The 21,716-nt window shown below is 43.0% G+C and overlaps 3 protein-coding genes across 8 annotated transcripts in view; 2 read left to right on the top strand and 1 right to left on the bottom strand.

The window, feature by feature from the left end:
• The window catches only part of LOC308484693 (uncharacterized protein), a 31,045-nt gene extending 27,978 nt beyond the window's left edge, over window positions 1-3,067 (top strand). The window contains exons 3-4 of one of the 2 annotated variants that reach the window (XM_081019668.1): window positions 980-1,051; window positions 2,660-3,067. In XM_081019668.1, the coding sequence (XP_080875794.1) occupies window positions 980-1,004 (25 nt within the window). In that variant the 3' untranslated portion in view covers window positions 1,005-1,051; window positions 2,660-3,067. Of the gene's footprint in view, window positions 1-979 lie in introns of both variants that reach the window. The other variant, XM_081019667.1, reaches the window with a different exon arrangement.
• The window catches only part of CCNYL1 (cyclin Y like 1), a 31,321-nt gene extending 20,939 nt beyond the window's left edge, over window positions 1-10,382 (bottom strand). The window contains exon 1 of the mRNA XM_081018694.1: window positions 10,029-10,382. Coding sequence (XP_080874820.1) covers window positions 10,029-10,269 — 241 coding nt within the window. The 5' untranslated portion in view covers window positions 10,270-10,382. The remainder of the gene's footprint in view (window positions 1-10,028) is intronic.
• A 4,167-nt stretch (window positions 10,383-14,549) lies between these two features.
• On the top strand, window positions 14,550-21,716 carry METTL21A (methyltransferase 21A, HSPA lysine). Of its 5 annotated transcripts, none has more exons than XM_081019290.1 (4): window positions 14,550-14,735; window positions 17,220-17,374; window positions 18,867-18,978; window positions 19,698-21,716. In XM_081019290.1, the coding sequence occupies exons 1-4, from the start codon at window positions 14,663-14,665 to the stop codon at window positions 20,093-20,095; spliced, it is 738 nt and encodes a 245-aa protein (XP_080875416.1). In that variant the 5' UTR covers window positions 14,550-14,662; the 3' UTR covers window positions 20,096-21,716. The 5 variants fall into 5 exon arrangements, with proteins under 5 accessions (XP_080875416.1, XP_080875417.1, XP_080875418.1 ...); XM_081019291.1 differs by having other exon boundaries at window positions 14,598-14,749; XM_081019292.1 differs by having other exon boundaries at window positions 14,718-14,821.

Here is a 21,716-nt window from a genome sequence, read left to right as displayed (position 1 = left end):
AATGTAACACGTTAACAAGCCAACGATCTGAAAATGACTGGGCATGATTAGAGACACGTAAGTGCTAAACCTATGTCCTGCATCTTGTTTAAGTTGGGCCTCAGTGAATGGTAGAGAAAGGGAGGCATTGAAATATGCAACTGCACCACCTGAAGTGGTATGTTTCAGGAAAAGCTCCATCTCTTTATTCTTCTGTCTCTGAACTGACCACAAATGGTAGGTCCTTGAACATCAGGTTCCTGAATGTCTCATAACAAGCAAAGTCCTATTACAATAGGGAACTAAAGTATTGCCTTCTCCATCCTGACTAACAATCTCATGCAGCACAAAAGCAAGCTATTACTTCATATAATCATCTGCTTTGGATTGACTTAGATTTCCTCCCTGGCCATTCAGCAGGACACTGATGGATGACTCCATTGTCCATGCAAAGTAAGGGCAAAAGCACTTATAAGTACCAGTAACGGTGAAATACTTTCAGTCAGTTTGCTAATCTACATAGTCCTTCAGGGAACAGATGAAATGGCACTGCTGCCTTACACCTGAATTAAAAAGAGGTCATGTGTAGAAACAGTCATTAAAATATTGAAAGTTCTACATCAAACCTCCCATCAGAATGGGGGCGAGGGTTAGGAAATTAATTTAAGACACCAAAAGAGAGGAAACAGTTATTGGTTTAAGTCAAGCTTTCCATTCACTCATTTGGTTAGTATACAATTACATCAGAGTAATTTTGATTTACAATGAAGTAGAAGCTAAATCCCAAACCTCTACTGATACAGCCTGCATACCTCATGCAATTCACGATTTACAGGAACTTGATTTTTTAAAAGTGCTGTACAGAGAAACACAGATTTGCATATGAAAACACACAGAATTATTATTATGAAACTTAAAGGAAGATCAGTTCGTAGTACATGTAAGCTCAGAAGGTGTACTGCACATTTGTAGAAGTTAATTTCCATTTCGCTCCATGCAGACATGCAAGGACACTAACAACGTAATGAAACTGACTCAGAAGTCCTACTGAATTTAATGGGGTTTCTTTCAGGTAAGCGGGTCCTCACTAACCATGAGCTGCAGCTAAAGTTTGTTGCACAGCCACCTATCTGGCTGTCATGACTGAATCAGGTATTGCCTGTACTTCGTAGCTTAGCATACCATGTGAACCAGCTCAGATTATAAAGGTTCTACATAACAAATACTAATATTTTAAAGTTGGTCGGTTTTTAACAACTTTCCTGAATTACTTTTCTTAGTTCCAATGCAGCTTCTGCTGTCGTAAGCTGCTGCCAAATCTTATGACATTTTATAATAAAAAGCTTCTAAAAGGCTTGCCATAGGGTGCCAAACCCATTTATTTCACTGCATTTTTGTTTTAAGATGGATTTGTAATTTTAAATAATGTTGTTTCACTTCTGAAGATAGCTTGATTTGAAATAAAATGTGTAATGTAATAAAGCATGTTAAATTCTACAGTTCTTAAAGCCCAATTATGATGCACACTCACAAACACTTACAGAATCAGTGTGAAAATAAATATTGCCTGGAAAAAATCTGACACCTTATAATTATGATACAATGGAACACATTTATTGTTGAAGAAATGATTGACATTTGTAACTATCAACTAAAAAGAAAGACTTCCACTTTCTATCTAATGTGCAAGAACACTGGTCCAGTTTCTTCTGGAAAATTCTGAAGACCTAGGCCACAATCTAATGTATTTAATTCTGTACTGGATTGTGGCTCTTGTCTTCAGGTGAGTGATGCTGCCATGTGAACACAGCCAGACAAAAATCCAGTAGCTTCACAATCACTTCCCTTGTTTTTAAAAGAGATACAATTGTGGAGTGTACAAAGAATGCATGCTGCATGACCAAAGGTTTCGGATTATGCTTCTAGGTAGTATAAAGGCTTTATTTAATTGAAGTGTTTTAACTGCCATAGCAACCAAGTAGTGGGTATGGCTGTTCAGGAAGTATGTTTTAGACAATGGGGAAATTGATTTAAATTAATCTTTACTTAAGCAAGTTAAAACCACAGATTTAAATCAAGCCACTGGATGTGTTCAAGCCCATTTTATAATCCTGTCCTAAGCACCCTAACTTTCTGGAAACTGGGGTAGAAGTTACACAACAAAAGCCATTTACTTTCGATCTCACTGAAAAAGCATCCAAAATGTTTGGTTCATAGAGTCATAAGTATTCATGATTTGCTATAAAACAACACATGGCCTATTATGACATTTATAATGCTTAACCCAAACATGCATGCCTTTTCCCACTGTTTTGTAACCAAATTTAAGACAAGCCAATGATTTTTATCCATCCTCTGGAGTAATAGCTCCCAAATTCTAAAGACATTATAGAACTTCAGCCACATATTTTCTAGCCCTAAGGAAGAAAGCAAAACCAAATGAAAAAAAGGTCCACTGAATTAAAAACCCAGCTGCGCTTTCCAAAAACATTTAGATCAGGGGTAGGCAACCTAAGGACTGGGGGCCAGATGCGGCCCAATCGCCTTCTCAATCCGGCCCGTGGATGGTCCGGGAATCAGCGTGTTTTCACATGAATAGAATGTGTGCTTTTATTTAAAATGAATCACTGGGTTATTTGTGGGTTATTCATTTTTTTTTTCTTTTCTTTTCAAAATATAGCCCGGCCCACCACATGGTCTGAGGGACGGTGGACTGGCCCACGGCTGAAAAAGGTTGCTGATCCCTGATTTAGATGGCTAAAACTGTCTGAACTATTTTTCAGAATTGGTTGTAGACTTTAAAAGCCGTCTTAAATGACTCGGATATAACTCAAAAGACCAGTTGCTTTTCCTATTAGATATTGTAGACTAACTTTTACAGAATATGCAAAACTAGCTGTCCTTTGCTTTGGACTAGCTTGAGCCCCATGACTTACAGGAAGACAGCAAAGTGAAATGGCAACCCAACCGAGATTAAATGCTTATACAGGCATACTGTACATCAGAGATATTGGGGGTTTGGTAGCAGAACACCATAATAAAGCAAGTATCGCAATATAGTGAGTCATACTATATTTTTTTGTTTCTCAGTACAGTGGTGCCTTGCAAGACGAAATTAATCCGTTCCGCGAGTGTCTTCGTCTAGCGGTTTTTTCGTCTTGCGAAGCAACCCTATCAGCGGCTTAACGGATTAGCGCTATTAGCGGTTTAGCGGCTATTAAAGGCTTAAAGGCTTAGCGGATTAGCTGCTAAAAGGCTATTAAAGGCTTAGCGGCTTAGATAAAGGGGGGGGGAGCGGAAAAAAAAATCTCAAGACTCGCAAGACATTTTCGTCTTGCGAAGCAAGCCCATAGGGAAATTCGTCCTGCGAAGCAACTCAAAAACGGAAAACCCTTTCGTCTAGCGGGTTTTCCGTCTTGCGAGGCATTCGTCTTGCGGGGCACCACTGTACAGGCATACTGTACATCAGAGATATTGGGGGTTTGGTAGCAGAACACCATAATAAAGCAAGTATTGCAATATAGTGAGTCATACCATATTTTTTTGTTTCTCAGTACATATAAAAGTTATGTTTACACTATACTGTAGTAGTCTATTAAGCCAGGCCACCTTGGCTACATGGGTGGGGGGAGGGGGGCAAACCCCAGCTCAGCCCAAGCCGACTCCACTCTCATAACCAGAAGGGGGGCAGTGGTGGTAGGGGGCTTCCTTCCCCTGGGAATGGTAAGGCTGCACCCGTGTCCTCATAAGGTAACAATATCTGCAACGCGCAATGAAGTGAGCTATGCCTGTACAGGGGTACCTCGGGTTAAGAACTTAATTCGTTCTGGAGGTCTGTTCTTAACCTGAAACTGTTCTTAACCTGAAGTACCACTTTAGCTAATGGGGCCTCCTGCTGCCGCTGCGCTGCCACTGCACAATTTCTGTTCTCATCCTGAAGCAAAGTTCTTAACCCGAGGTAATATTTCTGGATTAGTGGAGTCTGTAACCTGAAGCATATGTAACCTGAAGCATATGTAACCTTAGGTACCACTGTATATTGTAAGTTTAGTTGCCCATCATTCTCATGAACAAGGAAAGTGTATTGTATTCCCTGCCATTTCCATTTTGTCTGTCTTTTCTTAGGTCTCTTACAGTTGGATTTTATGCATATTTCATCAGCAAGTCTCACTGGCTTCAGTAGGATTTACTTTAATGTGTGTAGGATTGTAGGAAGATCAGCTTCTTTAAATAATAGCCTCTGCCCAAATATTAATTAAAAACAAGCAACAAGACAAAGACAAATAATCACAGTAAAAGAAGTGATAAACCACCGGCAGCAAGTCATAACACTAGCATTAAAACACAATAAAAGATCTAATGAATTTTGTATAAAAATATAAAGGAAAATATAAACCCTGGCATCAAAAGGATGACTTGAGCACTTGCGCAGGCAAGTCTTTCTGAGGAGGGCCAGAGGCGTACCTAGGATCCCAGTATGGTAAACAGTATGGGAGATAATTTAAGAACCCTGTGGGACCCCATAACATACTTGCCAAGGAGCAGAGCAATAACCCCCTCAATGCCACCAGGGCCTCAACCATCCAAGCAGGAGTGGAGCCACTGCAATGCAATTCTTCCAACTCAAAATAGTCTAACCAGAAGGATGCCAATGTTTAAAGCTGCCTAGAGGTCCAAAGGAATCAACACAGTTATATTCCTCTTGCTCCTTACTACTACCACATATTTCATCCCACAGGACAACCCTTCTAAAACTGGGCCTAAAGCCCACATGTAATTTTATATTTTCGAGCTGGAACTGATAGTATTGCAGATCCTTTCCTCTGAGAGGTGCCTTGTGAGAAAGGCCTGGTGTTTGTTCACGTCTGCTCTGTTGCAAGAGCAAGCTGTAGCCTGTTTCACTCCTAGACTTGTCACAGCTACTCCAGAAGAAAAAGCTGCTCAGCACTAAGCATTAACCCTTCTGAATACTTTGAAGGTAACTGTGAAGTGTTAGGTTTGCTTCCCCTTTCTTCACTCATACTGTTTTGCAGAGTTGTACACTTGCAAATTTTAACAAGGAGTGCTTTCCCTTTTCTAACAATATTGTAGTTTAATTTTATCTGTTTTTATTGCTCCTTTTTATTGCTCCTGCTTTTATCTGCTGCTATTATTACTGCATTTAGAAGTTTCTGAGACTGTAATTTTTATCCAGGTATTTATGGAATTTTATGTTGCTAACCGTATATTACGATTCTCCTGATTATTGGTTTTTAATGTTATTATTTAGTATGAAACTAAATCGACCTAAGTGTTGTTCATTGCCTTAAGCACCTTGGAAAACAGAGGTAAAACTAAAATATTAACAATAAAAATTTACTGAAGCCCCCACTGCACTTTTCCTGAAACAGAACGAAGAAATTATTGTTTGTGCCATTATGACAGTCAAAAAAACGCATACAGCAAGGCAACCACACAGATGGATAACCATCATTTGAAGAATTGGGCCACATTTATCATTCTTCACTTACTAGATTTCCAACCAATCAATCAAGAAGATTAACCAATAAGATTGTTCACAAATCAGAAAGCTGCTATAACTGAGTAAGACAGCTAAATATTTTCCCATGTTAAAGTACTCTTTGATAGGTACAACTAATTTTAGTATTATTCCTTTGGTTCAGGAAGCAAACATAACTTAAGTTTTTTTTCCAGGAAATCCGCATGGAACAAGAGCTGGGTGGGGGTGGGCTGCCGATGTCTGACTTTACTGCTGTAACTTAACTTCCTGTTGGTCTGGATATAGCTTGCCATTGTCCAGCTATATTATGTCATTTTTAAGTTAGCCTCCAGAATTCCATTGTTCCACCACCCTTTTCCTTCCTTCCAATAAACACATAGAAAATTCAGCGGTTAAGACACTCAAACGTGTCTTGCCACTTGCACTCTGAACATAACTTTTGTATCACAATTCGTAACTACATATTAGTTATTACAAGCAGCATGTCTTGGTTTTAAAAAGGTATCAAGTGTCCCCATCAAGAAATAAGTTCTGGGATTGGTATGCATTATACAAATTTAAGATGGAATGTATTTGCTTACATTGCATATTTTGCTTCCAAACATCATTACAGGAAGATGCCATCACAACTGCAGTTCCAATCCTTAATACAAAGGCAGTTTCTTGTTAAAGTAAACAGGTCACGTTCAAAGGAATTGCCAGGGAAGTAGGGGAGAAGGGTTAGATTTCTCCAAGAGTTGCCCAGATCCTCTAGTTGAGATCTGAATCCCTTCTTTCATACTGGAGTACAAACTACTTCAATCTAGTCCAAAGATGCTTTGCCAGATTAGTAAAATATACACAAATGTTAAAGTCTACCCCCCAAGATTATATGCCAAGAAGTGGAAGTGTATACAGTATATAACTCCACAAAATGGCCAGATCACTCTGGAAAAGTGTTGTGCTTGTTCCCATTATTAATGGAGAGCTGTTGCTCATCTGGGGCCAAGTTATACTATATGGTTGTATACTGTATAAAAATTATCCAACTGCTCTCAATGCATCACTTACTAGAAGATCATGAGAGAAGAGTGAACACTAACTTTGAGGCTGGATTGCAGCTCTCTCTATAAGATAGCTTTTGGAAGAAAGATGAACAGATGACCATAAACTGGACGTTTGAAAGACAAGCAGCAACACTATGCAGCCTGTGTGCAATGAGAGCTGCTGCCATTTAGCTTTTCTAAACAGCCCCAGTATTGGAAAAGGTACTGTTTCAACCTATCAGACACAGCAAAAAATCTCCATGAAGACAACAAAAAACATGGCTGATACTAAGAAAAACAGCAAGAAAAGTTTTCAAAACACAGCTATCTACTACCAGTTCTGGAATTATAGGGGAGTAGGCCAGAGACCCTACATAATAAACCCACAATGGTTTTAATGAAGTAAACAAACATCATATATTTGAAAAATAAATGGGGGTGGCACTCCTGTAATTGGGAACTGCTACCAGAAGGAAACACAACAGGAACAAGGACTACAAGACCAACCCACCAGGTCATCTCTTCTTCTGCAGGCACTTTTATTATCAATCTTTTCCATTGTTCCTCTTCAGCAACTACTGCCTATCTTCTAAGGGAAACAGAAGGGTTATCCACACCCATTTCCCCCCAAGTAGCAATGACTACTTTCCCATTAAATTCAGCAGTGAAGTACTCCACTTCTGAGCTATTCTGCATTCCCACTTCTCACTTGGAATTAAGCTACTCCTTCTCAGCTTTGCATTTAGACTCCAAGTCTTCAAGTACAGTGGTACCTCGCAAGACGAATGCCTCTCAAGACGAAAAACTCGCAAGACGAAAGAGTTTTTCGTTTTTTGAGTTGCTTCGCGAGACGAATTTCCCTATGGTCTTGCTTCGCAAGTTTTGCAAGTTTGTTTCCTTTTTCTTAAAACCGTTACAGTAATACAGTGTGCATTGCTTGAAGAGGTGCAGTTGCGACTTGATTTCGGGGAGCAACTCATAGCACGCGGTGTGGTAGCCTTTTTTGAGGTTTTTGAAGATTTTTTTTGAAAAAATTGAAACCGTGCTTCGCAAGACGAAAAAACTCGCAAGACGAAAAAACTCACGGAACGAATTAATTTCGTCTTGCGAGGCACCACTGTAGGCACAAACAGTGCTCCTATCTGTACACCTTGAACCTGGATTCATCCCTTGGTGACACTTAAGTGGAACAGAATATTGGGAACTTGATGGTGCAAAAGCAAAATGAAGACCTAGAACTGCTGTCTCAATCCAGCCAAGAGCACATGAGATGACTGGATTACAAGCCTGATGAGAAGTTAGCCATTCTGGTTAATGGACGAATTGGAAAGTAATAAACATAAATAATTTCTCTTTAATCTTCCCCACCTCTAAGGTTCAGAGTACAGGCGGAAACATTCACATCCTCCTTCAGTGATACACTACAAGCTAAAGGAGTGTTCATCACATTATTACTCTTCTGACATGCTGTTTAATCTTGTTTCCAGGCAGAGATTTCTCTGAATGACAAACAGACCCATAAATCACACACAGACAGCATGTTTCTGTGCTGATCACTGCCAGTCCAGGAGGCAGGCCAGGGATTAACAAGGGCAGCATAGTCCAAAACTGGTGTAATGAACCATATTTTGGGTTTGAGCTTTGAGGGTAGGGGAAGGAAATCCACTGGGAGTATAGAATGTTAAAAGGGGAGGGGGAGGCTGAAAAGGGCATAGGATGATAATTGGGTGGTAGTGGGAACTTTGGTCAGTTGACAGGAAATGAGAGAGGGAATTAGCCAGTTAGGAATAGGTTTGGGAGATTACTAGTTCTAATTACATTCACCCCAGATTTCAGTTTACTGTGAATCTGCTTTCATTGTTACTCAAATAAACATTGTGCTGTTAACCCTTTGTGACAAGTGTCAGAAACTCAGTTGTATAAACTAGGCGCCAAATGGCTCCTTAATCCAAGGTTGCAGTTGCCAAAACAAAATGTCTTGTTGCCATTTTGGAGCAAGATGGGTCTAAATTGTTGTTAGCCGCCCTGAGCCCAGCTTCGGCTGGGGAGGGCGGGGTATAAATAAAAAATTTTATTATTATTATTAAAGCCTTATTTTTCAAAGGATGGACAGGCTGTGATTGATTATCAGTTAAACATCTCGCTAGTTCAGATTTTTGGATTTGATATCCCACTTTATCACTACCCGAAGGAGTCTCAAAGCGGGTAACATTCTCCTTTCCCTTCCTCCCCCACAACAAACACTCTGTGATTACAACCTTGAGCTAGGTTAAGAACTTTGAGAACTTAAAGAAGAAAAGTCACTTGATCCAGGAACAGTCCACACATATATTGGTCTATTCCTACCTCTTTTTCTTAATGGTGACACAGACCATTCATAATGTAGGAATATTCTTCACAACTGTGAGCAGGGTGGGGTAACTGAAGACAAGCTACAACAATTAACTACAACACTGTTCACTGCTCCTACTCAGGGTGCACATAAAAAGCATTTTGCTTCCTGAAATTCATTCTGACTGTGCAGATAAAATATAGTGGTTAGTATTCTACAGGATGTGATTTTAATGTGTGAAAACAGTCCAGATCCAATGATCCCCTGGCATGTCAGGCGCCATCCTGGCACCCTGGCATCTTCACTTGGTTGCAAGTGACCAATACAGTGGTACCTCGGGTTAAGTACTTAATTCGTTCCGGAGGTCCGTACTTAACCTGAAACTGTTCTTAACCTGAAGCACTACTTTAGCTAATGGTGCCTCCTGCTGCTGCCGCGCTGCCGGAGCACAATTTCTGTTCTCATCCTGAAGCAAAGTTCTTAACCTGAAGCACTATTTCTGTGATACTGGAGTCTGTAACCTGAAGCGTATGTAACCCAAGGTACCACTGTAGTCAGGTGCAAAATGTGCTTCGCTAATTTCAAACACTGGGCGCAAGAACTATGCTATCACAGGCACGTGAAACCTTTGTGCCCCCTTCCTTGCAGGATGGGTTAATCTGGCTACTAACCAGAAGGCTGGTGATCAGATTGACCCTGAGGTCCCTTCCAACTTAAATTTTGCGAGCCATCCTTAGGGCTGATGGGAATTGTAGTCCCAAACACATCTGAGTTTGAGAAAGGCTGTAGGGATCTCACCCAGCGGGGATTTGGAAATACAGTGGTACCTCGGGTGAAGTACTTAATGCGTTCCGGAGGTCCTGTTCTTAACCTGAAGCACCACTTTAGCTAGTGGGGCCTCCCACTGCTGCCGCTGTACCGCCGCTGCACAATTTCTGTTCTCATCCTGAAGCAAAGTTCTTAACCTGAAGCACTACTTCTGGGTTAGCGGAGTCTGTAACCTGAAGCGTATGTAACCCCAGGTACCACTGTAACAGCCTTGCTGATCAAAGCTGGACCTACTTCCGAGTAAGGGTCATTCCGAAGGCTTCAGGGATAATACAGAGAAGCCACGGAACGAAAGAGGCTTCACTTCCACGCCCCCCCAAAACTTCCTCAGCCCCCCCTGGGGGTCCCCGCCCCCCCCACTCACCATCCGGGAACTCGCGGTCGCTGATGTGCTGCAGGTGGGGTCCGCCCCCGCCGGGATCCGAGTCCCCCGACTCGGCCTCAGTGACCTCCCGGTAGTTGCCCGCCCTCCGCTCGAGCCCCACGGCCGCCGCCCCGCTCCCGGCGCCCCCTCCGGCGGACGCCGCCCTCAGCGCCGAGCCGCGGACCCGGCCGAGCTTGGGGCTGGCGCCGGGAGAGACGCAGCAGGTGACGGTGTTCCCCATGGCCGAGCGGGAGAGCAGCCGCCGCCGCCTGGGCTGGGCCCGAGCCCGGCTATAGAAGGCCTCGGCGACGCCAGCAGCAGCAGCAGCAGCAGCGTCGCCTCATTGTCACGCCGCCGCCGCCGCCGCCGCTGCCCTCGCCCGGCCCCGCTCGCCAACAAGCCGCTCCCGCCGCCGCCCCCTCAGCAGCCGCAGCCGGAAGACCCGGGAAGAAGCCGCTTTCCCAACGGTCCCCGCGGCGGAGGAGGAGGAGGGAGCGGCGGCGGCGGCGGCGCCCTTGCGCACGCGCCAGCCAACCGCCGGCCGCGCTCCACGCCCCCACGTGACAAACCCCACCCGCCCGCGCGCCAGCGACGCAGCATCTGAAGGCTAAAGGGGGGGGGCCGGGGGCGAGGGGCCGGGCGGCAGGAACCGGGCCACGTGATGGGGGCGGGGTCGAGAAGCGGATATGCGCGGGCGCACATAAATATATGCACAGGCATAGGCACATATATGTACACACATCTAGATGCGCATGCACACACACAAAAATATATATGCACGCACACATATTTATGCACATACATAGGCACACACAGACACACACACACACACAAATATATAAATATTGCTTCTTGGGAGGAAAGCAATGACAAACCTAGACAGCATCTTAAAAAGCAGAGACATCACCTTGCCAACAAAGGTCCGTACACAGTGGTGCCTCGCAAGACGAAAAGAATCCGTTCCGCGAGTCTCTTCGTCTTGCGGGTTTTTTCGTCTTGCGAAGCAAGCCCATTAGAGGTTTAGCGGCTTAGCGCTACAGTATTAGCGGCTTAGCCGGTTTAAAGATCAGCTGATAAGCGGCTTAACGATCAGCTGATAAGCGGCTTAGCCATCAGCTGTTAAGCAGCTTAAAGATCAGCTGATAAGCGGCTTAGCCATCAGCTGATAAGTGGTTTAGCGGCTTGGGGAAAAGGGGGGGGAAAGGAAAAAAACCCCGCAGGAACTCGCAAGACATTTTCGTCTTGCGAAGCAAGCACATAGGAAATTCGTTTTGCGAAGCACCTCCAAAACGGAAAACCCTTTCATCTAGCGGGTTTTCCGTCTTGCGAGGCATTCGTCTTGCGGGGCACCACTGTAGTTAAAGCTATGGTTTTCCCAGTAGTGATGTATGGAAGTGAGAACTGGACCATCAAGAAGGCTGATCACCGAAGAATTGATGCTTTTGAATTATGGTGCTGGAGGAGACTCTTGAGAGTCCCATGGACTGCAAGAAGATAAAACGTATCCATTCTGAAGGAAATCAGCCCTGAGTGCTCACTGGAAGGACAGATCCTGAAGCTGAGGCTCCAATACTTTGGCCACCTCATGAGAAGAGAAGACTCCCTGGAAAAGACCCTGATGTTGGGAAAGATGGAAGGCACAAGGAGAAGGGGACGACAGAGGACGAGATGGTTGGACAGTGTTCTCAAAGCTACCAGCATGAGTTTGACCAAACTGCAGGAGGCAGTGGAAGACAGGAGTGCCTGGCGTGCTCTGGTCCATGGGGTCACGAAGAGTCGGACACAACTTAATGACTAAACAACAACTATATATATATATATACACACACACACACACAAAACCATATATATATGTATATTTATATACACACACACAAATATGTATATAAATAATACACACACACACATATATATATAGATATATATACGCACACACACACACAAAACCCATACACACACACACACAAATATGTATATAAATAATACACACACACACACGACTCCAACCACTTACCTACAGCTCCCTGTGCTGAGAACCCTCCTCCAGTTTCGTATCAAGTGGGAAAGCTAGTCTAAACTATTTAGACTCAGAATTCAGCTGATGCTTACACTGCTCTAAACGTTTCTATCTCTGTGATCTCCCTTTTTTGGTTTATTTTTAAAGAAACCCGCCTCTATTTGCATAGCCTAAGCCCTGCCCTCCCAGCCCTGACATTCCTTTGCTTGCGACTTTGGCTTCAGTCCTTGCCCGTTGGCGGAGGAGGCGGGTAGGGCTCATGGTGGCAGCCTGTGTTGTCTGGCTCAGGACTATTTGGCTCTTTAATATTCGCCTGTGGAATGCAAAATTTCCCAGGCGAAGATCGCAGGTGCTTCATAAGCATCAGCACCAACCAGAACTCACTAAATGGAGGAGGGGAGAAATCCCAGTGAGCTTTGAGAAAGTGAGCCCCTGATGGGCATGAATTATGTTGTTGTTTAGTCGTTTAGTCGTGTCTGACTCTTTGTGACCCCATGGACCAGAGCATGCCAGGCACTCCTGTCTTCCACTGCCTCCTGCAGTTTGGTCAAACTCATGCTGGTAGCTTTGAGAACGGTAGCTTTGAGCTTTGAGAACATTTTGTTGTTGGGTCATTGTTGATCTGGTTTCTCAGATCAACTTCATTGATAAGGGTCTCAAACTAGTATTCCACACAGACAACCAAGACCCAGTGCCTTTCTTCCTCTACCACCAATGCAGCCCATCTGCTGAAGGAATCGCTTGCTTTACCCAGAGGTGTCCTCTGTTGTTGTTGTTGTTTAGTTGTTTAGTCGTGTCCGACTCTTCATGACCCCATGGACCAGAGCACGCCAGGCACTCCTGTCTTCCACTGCCTCCCGCAGTTTGGTCAAACTCATGCTGGTAGCTTCGAGAACACTGTCCCACCATCTCGTCCTCTGTCGTCCCCTTCTCCTTGTGCCTTCCATCTTTCCCAACATCAGGGTCTTTTCCAGGGAGTCTTCTCTTCTCATGAGGTGGCCAAAGTATTGGAGCCTCAGCTTCAGGATCTGTCCTTCTAGTGAGCGCTCAGGGCTGATTTCCTTAAGAATGGAGAGGTTTGATCTTCTTGCAGTCCATGGGACTCTCCAGAGTCTCCTCCAGCACCATAATTCAAAAGCATCAGTTCTTCGGTGATCAGCCTTCTTTATGGTCCAGCTCTCACTTCCATACATCACTACTGGGAAAACCATAGCTTTAACTATACGGACCTTTGTTGGCAAGGTGATGTCTCTGCTTTTTAAGATGCTATCTAAGGCATCAATGATTCATACTGTAGAGTTAGAAAGGTCCCCAAGGGTCATCTAATCCAACCCCCTACAATGAAAGAATCTCAGCTGCAGCATCAATGACAGATGGTTATCCAACTTCTGCTTCGAAACCTCCAAGGAAGGAGATCGTCCACCACCTCTCCACTATCGAACGGTTCTTACCATCCTAAAGTTCTTATTGATGTCTAGTCAGAATTTCCCTTCTGGTAACTTGAGGCCATGGGTTCGAGTCCTGCCCTCTGGAGCGGGAGGAAAAAACCCAATCTTGCACCATCCTCCATGAGGCAGCCCTTGGGATATTTGAAGATTTGAAGTTGTGTGGAGGGAGGAACTGCAGCTTTGAGTAGAAAGGTGGAGAATGTTTAGTGCAGAGAGAGTACCACAAAATGATGTCTCCCCTGAGCACCCGGAAGGGAGGAGACCAACAGTACAGTGGTACCTCGGGTTAAGTACTTAATTTGTTCCGGAGGTCCGTACTTAACCTGAAACTGTTCTCAACCTGAAGCACCACTTTAGCTAATGGGGCCTCCTGCTGCTGCCGCGCCGCCGGAGCACGATTTCGGTTCTCATCCTGAATCAAAGTTCTTAACATGAAGCGCTATTTCTGGGTTAGCGGAGTCTGTAACCTGAAGCGTATGTAACCCGAGGTACCACTCTACCTCCAATTCAGCAAGAGGCATTTTTAGAGGAAACATTGGGGGGCAGGCGGGAGGCACGTGCGTGGATCTGACCTCCAAGAACATTCAAGCGATGCTGTAATTAGAGGCAGGCATCCCTGTGCCTTGTGTGACACGCCCTGGGCACCCTTTCCCCACGTTGGACCTGAGTGCAACTGCAGGAACGCGCCGGGCATCCTATGCTACTTGCGCGCAGAGAGACTGCAGAGCTCAAAAAGTTACGCGATCTTTGCAACGAGGGTGCTTTGGGGAACCTCCCATGCTTCTACTTCGCAGCCAGTGCAGTTCTTCTTTAATTGCATAATTGCAAAACTGATTATTAAAAAGAAAAAAAAAACCAGGGCGCGATTGCTCCTGCTGCAAAGAGGCAACCAGTAAGTACAGTAAATGAGAATAATTGGCGCCTTTGCTTTTTAAAAAAGGAGAGAAGACATTGTAACTGGCAGTTAAAGCTCTCTGTGTAACTCTTCCGGTTTTAGTCCATGCAGATTCAGAATATTGGAAACGAAGTGTAGAGCAGGATGGGACAGAATGATGGCTCAATGGAAAAAGAAAAGAAAAGAAATCGTAACCGGAAGTTAAAGCCGAGTGCATACCTCTACACGTTTTTCCTTCTATGCCTGTAGTCCGGCCGTGCTGGCTGCTGTGCGCATGCCCGGTGCTCCCGCGCCGCCGAAAGTTGGTTCCCGGGACAAGTGGAAGGTCTCCGTAGACCCCGCGTCACGTGAGCAGAGGAGGGTCAGTGGGGGGAGGAGTGTTGGGTTCCCCAGCAACAAGGAGGGAGGGAGGCCAGGTACTCCTCTCCTGAAGGTTAACCAATTTATTATTATTATTATTATTATTATTATTATTATTAGTTATAATTAATAATAAACCAAGGGGAGGGCAAGCATAGAAAATGAACGTCTGCGGGAAAACGAGCTAGACGTTTTTGTTCTTCAATTCCAAATAATATAATTTTTATTCAGAATAACAGACATGCTGTTAGCAAAGCACAGACACACTTCGTCTAATGGCAAAGTTAAATCACCAAGCCAAAAAAAGATGCATGAGCTACAGAGAATCTGTTATCTTTATTTTTATTAAACCTGCCCGTTTCCTTGGCAGGGCAGCTTACAGATAAAAATAAGAACAGATAAAAACGGTGTGTGTGTGTGAGCAGGAACAACCAAGAAACAATGAAACATGGATAGAATTAAAAATCTCTCTCTCTCTCTCTCTCTCTCTCTCTCTTATATGTAAGATCTCTTAAAACCGTACAAATAATTGCAATGCAAACAGCACAGCATCGGCCCTTTCATTAAATTGGCTAAGGTTTCTCAGGAATACAGTTAATAAGAGAAATACACAAAAAGCCTTTTTCATTGGATCGCACACAACACACAGCTCAGTTGGTTAGAGTGTGGTGCCAATAATGCCAAGGGACAGATGCATATTCCTGCATTGCAGGGGGTTGGACTAAATGATCCTATGGGTCCCTTCGAACTCTACAATTCTATCTATATCTATATCTGTATCTATATCTATCTATCTATCTATCTATCTATCTATCTATCTATCTATCATCTATCTATCTATCCAACCTCCAGTGGGAAAGGAAAACATGAGGTATGTGCCCATCTCCATCCCATCAATGTGTAAAAGAACCAGGTAAGGTGGCACACTGCCTGCCTCCAGGGCCCCCGCATCTGTGAAAACTGAACTTTTGACAACCCACCTCACAGGGTTGTTGTGTGCAAATATAGACGACTCCTCACTTATAGGGAGGAGCTACGTTCCGGGCCCCCATGTGCATAAGTGGAATCGCACAATAATAATTGGGGGACTGCTGTCCTGCCAATTAGGATTTGGTTTGTGGGGTGCCAAAGGATACTAGCCTGTCTCTCGTCCTTTTAAACATGCACATGCAATTATTTATTAAGCACAGGAGCTCACAAGATACATGAAACTGCTGTCTGAGATCATGAGTGTGCTGAGGACATACTGCTCTCCCTTTCTTTCTCACCTTCTCATCCCTTTGAGGTGATGGAAACTCTAAACCAGTGCCCAGTGTCAGTTCAGGAATGGTTGGTGGCAAATACTCGCCTGAAGCTGATGTCCTTTCGGTCAGGAATTCTGCCAACCAGGAATTAGGTATACAACCGTGTTCTGGATGGAGTTGTACTCCTTCTGCAAGATCAGATATGCAGCTTAGGGTAGCGATCCTGGAGATCCAGTAGAAGTGATGGACGAGAGTCATTTTTACAGGTTAGTTTGCTAGCTGTAACCTTTCTTAGGGAATTTGGACCTAAGCATAATCACTCATGCAATCTTCCAGGTTGTATGACCTCTTTCCATGAGGCTCTGCCTTTAATCACGGCTCATTCAATTGCAATTGGTCCAAAATTCAACTGGCTGGAACGTCAGAACGTATACCTCTGATCTTACTTCATCTCTACCAGTTTCCTTTTTAAAAAAGGCTGAATTTCAAAATGTTGCTGTTAAGCTGTTTAGAGCCTTAGTTGGCCCAGCTTTCTCCCATATGAAACTGATCAAGCCATGAGCTCAGCCTCAGAGCCTTTTCTATGTGCCATTATTAGTAGACATTCAAAGCGTGGTTTCATGGCCCCTTTTTAGTGGTGGCACGGTGCTTTGACATGCCTTCTCTGGTGAGCTCCATCAGGCTCCCTCTCTTCATGTGTTGTTCAGACAGGCTTTAAAAATTCACTTGTTAAAGCAGACTTCTAATACTTAATGTTTTGGGACAGGAATACTGTATCCATGTATGCCCAGTATTGTCAATAATAATCCCTTGATAGAAATTCATAAGATCAAAGTCATGAAATACATTTTATTTTTCTTTGATTTAATTTGGTTCTGTTTTTACATGCACGGGAAGATGAAGATAAAATGAAAATAGTCCTGACTGCTAGCTAAGCATCAAGCAAGTGTAAGGAGGTCGCCTGTAGAGAAGAATTCTTGGCATCTTCCGGAAGCACCGGTAGTCTGCTTTCCACAATTGAAGTAAAACTCAGAGATAAATTCCTAGTGTGAATATTTTACATTTCAGTTACCAACGTTTGGCATGGAGTGAGTGTAAAATCAGAATAAGTGAATTGTGGAGTGGGGCAAAACTTGAGTCAACCTTTGCTAATGGAATTTGAAGAAGTACGAAGAGCCTTTTGTACAAACTTTTCCCCTAATGCTATACTTCCATTTGGTTTGATAGACGAAAAGATGGCCTTGGTTCCTTACGATGACACGGCTGCTTGGGGGATGCAGAAGTTACACAAGTCTTCCTCTACATATTGTTTTGCCAACCACACCATCGAGATCCAGCAGAACTGGAAGCAGTTGGGTGTTGCAGCTGTTGTGTGGGATGCGGTCCGTATAATTTTGCACTTATTCATTTTCTGACACGTTACTGTTTAAAGATCATCCTTTGCTGTTTAAAGGTGGGCATTAATAGTCACTTGTCCAGCCCCCACCCCACCCCAATTCCTAAATCAGTAGAAGAAGAGTTTGGATTTGATATCCCGCCTTATCACTACCTGAAGGAGTCTCAAAGCGGCTAACATTCTCCTTCCCCTTCCTCCCTCACAACAAACACTCTGTGAGGTGAGTGGGGCTGAGAGACTTCAAAGAAGTGTGACTGGCCCAAGGTCACCCAGTAGCTGCATGTGGAGGAGCGGGGAATCGAACCCAGTTCACCAGATTACAAGGCCACCGCTCTTAACCACTACACCACGCTGGCTCTTCAGTGCTTTTGTAGCCTGATCTTGTGCGTGCTTACTAGCAATGGATTTAGTAGGGTTTACCTCCAAATTATAGTAGTCCTGCCATAGTAACGATGGTCTAATCTAGTTGTGCTAATAATCTTATCTGTAGTTGTGGCGTTGCTTAAGCTATTATTTGGGTAGCAGAGAAACTGATAAAACCTGATATGGATGTTCTCTGCACACTGAGCTGTTGATCTTCAAAGCCACACATTTCAAAAGAGACCATGGAGGATGAAAGTCATACTGTAAATGTTTAAAGAAACACTTTACACATTTATCATGCACTGTATACTGTGTTCTTAATGTTTTGGCATAGTTTCAGATGACAGTATACTTCACTGTAGTCATAGACACTCTTACCTGAGAGTAAGTCATGTTGAACTCAACAGAACCTGTTTCTAAATAGATATGTATAGGATCACACTGCCATCTGTTTGGGTGCTGATGGTACAGTCTTTTTACGGAATGAACCATTGGTGATGCCCCATTAAAAAAATAAAAATAAAACCCTGATATTTCTTGTTTTTCTGTTGAGTGCTGGAAAAATGTTCTTGTTGTAAGCTGTCCTCATTTTATTGTACACAATAGAAAGATTAGTTCTTTCATCATCTCTTAACAAGGTGTGATCTGTTCAGAGATGTGAAATCTCACTGGAAATCTCACCTTCTTTCAAAAAAATCAGTTTTCACCTCCTACCTGAAGAAGAAAAATTTATGAGTAGCCAAAAAAATAGATCATTAGTACAGCCCTCAAGGAGACTGAATTCTTCTCTTTAGTGTATATTTGTCAAAAAGTACAGTTTTAAATAGCTCACAATCCGCTGAGCAGAGTAACGTCACTAGAAATTAATAATTTGCAGTTAAATCCTCATTTTAGGCAGGGACACCCAGACTTCCAGTTTTAACCTCCCCAGTCCCCCTGAGTATTTAGGTCCAAAGAATAATAATATTCTGGTCTGCCCTCACTTCACAGCGGTTTGTTGCCCTCAACTTTTCTGCAAGCTTGTCATGTGACCCACGTGAGCAATGCTGTGATTAGGCATTAACCTAAAAAAGCATTCTTTTTAATTAGATTTTTTTCCCCTTTCGGGTGCCCAGGCTGTGGTTTTGTGTACTTTCTTGGAGATGGGAGGCATTGATCTACAAGGACGCTTGGTGATTGAGTTAGGAGCCGGAACAGGCTTGCTGGGAATTGTAGCTGCACTGCTTGGTAAGTTTCTCTTTGCAGAAACTGGGACTGATGTGGCCTATTAAGTTCATCTGACAGTAATTCTGAGTTACATTGTTTTCCTTGGGTGCTGTTCACTGCAGAGCACAAATCCCTTTTTATTGTGTGTGTTTTTGGGGGGGTGTTAGGGGATTATACCAGACATGTCTATTTTGCAGCCATCCCAAGATTTTGCCTTTACAGACTGCAATCCTATATACACATATCTGGGTGCAAGTCCAGTCCAACTCATCTTCAGTTGACATACCATTTATGACTCTAAACCAAGATAACCTTTCAACTCTTGAATTGCAACCACTTGAATTACGGCTGCATGGCCTTTGTGGGGCTGCCTTGAAAATGATCTAGAAACTTCAGCTGACCCAAAATGGGGCTGCAAGGTTATTAACAGGGGCTTGCGGATAATGGATTAGCATAGCAATGCAGTGATAGAAAGATGATAGCATAATATTCTTTTATTGAGCATTAGAACACTCTCTTGGTCTGGATAGCTTGGCTGAATGACATGACTGGGCCGTACTGAACATTAATAATAGTATTTCCGAACATGAGTTTACATAGGAATCAACCCGAGAAATGGTTTTGTTGTTTGGGGAAATAAACTTGTGTTTTGAAAGTTGTGCCGGATGCCAGCAATTTGTCTTCACACATTTGATTTCTCCTTCTTCTCCTTCTCCTCCTCCTCCTTTTTGGCACGTTAGGTGCTCAAGTGACAATCACAGACAGGAAGGCAGCCTTGGCTCTACTGGAGTCAAACGTCCAAGCTAATTTACCTGCTGACGTCCGGCCAAGGACAGCAGTAAAAGAACTGACTTGGGGCCGAGACTTGGGGAGCTTCTCTTCAGGAGGATATGACTTTATCTTGGGAGCAGACATTGTTTACCTGGAAGAAACGTTTGCCGATCTTCTTGAAACGCTGGACCATCTCTGCTCTGAACAGACGGTGATCCTGCTATCATGCCGCCTCCGTTACGAGCGAGACCACAAGTTCCTGAAGATGTTGGAGGAGCGGTTTTCAGTATACGAGGTGCACTATGACCCTGGTAACGATGTGCATATATTCAGAGCACAGAGGAAAGCCCAGAAAGCAGATCTGTGATTAGTTTGTGAACTATTGTATGCTCATTCCTGCCACTTGCAATCATACCTGGACCAAACAACTGAATTTAGGCCTTTCATCCAGCCATCCCTCCTGTTTTTTCCCATCCCGATCATGGTAACTCAGGTAATCCAACCAAATTATAAATGGACCAATGAATTATTAGTGTGCAAGGGCCAAGCCTGCCACTGAGGAAACGTAGGACCTGCTGGCTTCAAGTAAATGGAAAAATCCAATTAGATTAATAATAGTGACAGTTTACCTCTGTTTCCCACTGTGTTAAGCTATGCTGCTCAGAACTACATCTCAGGGCACTTCCCCCAATGGAACAGCAAATATTAATTATGCAGTGCATTGGGGGGGGGGATGTGATATACACAGGGAAATATTTGGCTATATTAAGTAAAAACAAACCAGTTTTACTGTTTGTGTGCTTAGAGAGAGTGGCTCAGCAATTTTCTATCAGGCTAACTGGAACAATGATCAATCATGCAATAGAGAAATAATATACCAAAACATAAGGGGAGTTATTGATTTGCATTCCTAATAGAATGTTTAAATTCTTCTAGATATTTCGCATGAAACTAATTAGTCTAACATCATTCATTCATTATTATTTAGAGTTGCCTAGTTCCTTAGAAATTCACTCTGTAATATGTTCACAAATATGCTTCATTAGTTGTTTTTCAATAATCAAGTTTGTAATTTATAATTCATCAGTGCACATTCAAGCTGTCCAGTAATTTTATTTATCAAGTCTAAAGATGATACAAATCTATGTTTATTCTCTTAAGTGGATCCCTACTATTTTATCAAAAAGTAAAATTGTAATACATTAGTTAAGTAAATCACTAATCTACATTTAATAAAGTTTCCCCTCTGCTAATTCAAATCTGCCAATGTAGAATCAGAACCACCCCCAATCCGGCATCAGTTATCAGTATGCAAGTCCAAATACAGTAAAAACCGTGATATCATAAATAAGCCAGAAGTCAACTAATAACTGAAGTCTTTTTCAAATGTAATTTCAAGGTCATCAAGTACGTATACAGTAAGATCTTCTTTGAATAGTTTTTTTAATGTCCAGAAAGTCTATGGGTGTCTATATCCAAATAAAGTTCTGTTCCCAGTAAACCTATCTGTGTCCACAATTAGATTCACACACATATATATAACATGTAAGTTTGTCTTATATTAAAGTTTGTCTCGGAATTTGGAATTAGTTAAGGTGTAATTTAAAGTCGCGATGCTTTCTGTTGCAATTCAAAAATAGACCCTTCCCTCAAAAGCTTTCCATGAGATTAGATTTACTCCTGAAATTATCAAAAGAAAAAGATGAATCCATTTCTTACCCAAACATCATGTGATGAAGAGAGCGGAAAGTGAGTGTGCCATCCATTGTCTATCATCGCAATTGGAAAGTGATCTGATCAATAAAGTGCACTATCTGCTTAGTGACTTGTAAAATTCTGGTGCAAAGTTCCAGTATTCTTACTCTCATGTGGAAGAAGTTCTTACAAATAAGTTGTTTCTGCCTGATAGAGATAGTAATACTTGATAGTTGTAAATCGTTCCACAGAAGTAGAAAGTCAATAAAAATGTCTGATGTTTTGCAAAGAAA

Source organism: Podarcis pityusensis (assembly GCF_964106645.2).
Source record: "Podarcis pityusensis genome assembly, chromosome: 1".
In the NCBI taxonomy this organism is placed as follows: Eukaryota; Metazoa; Chordata; class Lepidosauria; order Squamata; family Lacertidae; genus Podarcis; species Podarcis pityusensis.
The sequence above is the reverse complement of the archived record's forward strand: the minus strand, read 5'-3'. Positions and strand labels throughout refer to the sequence as shown.

What these genes read in the sequence shown, in the direction of transcription:
- METTL21A (XM_081019290.1), top strand. Translation starts at nt 14,663, where the DNA reads ATGCCCGGTGCTCCCGCGCCGCCGAAAGTTGGTTCCCGGGACAAGTGG. An exon ending in CAGCTGTTGTGTGGGATGCG is followed by an intron (nt 17,375 to 18,866) that starts GTCCGTATAATT and finishes TCGGGTGCCCAG; the next exon opens with GCTGTGGTTTTGTGTACTTT. An exon ending in AATTGTAGCTGCACTGCTTG is followed by an intron (nt 18,979 to 19,697) that starts GTAAGTTTCTCT and finishes TTGGCACGTTAG; the next exon opens with GTGCTCAAGTGACAATCACA.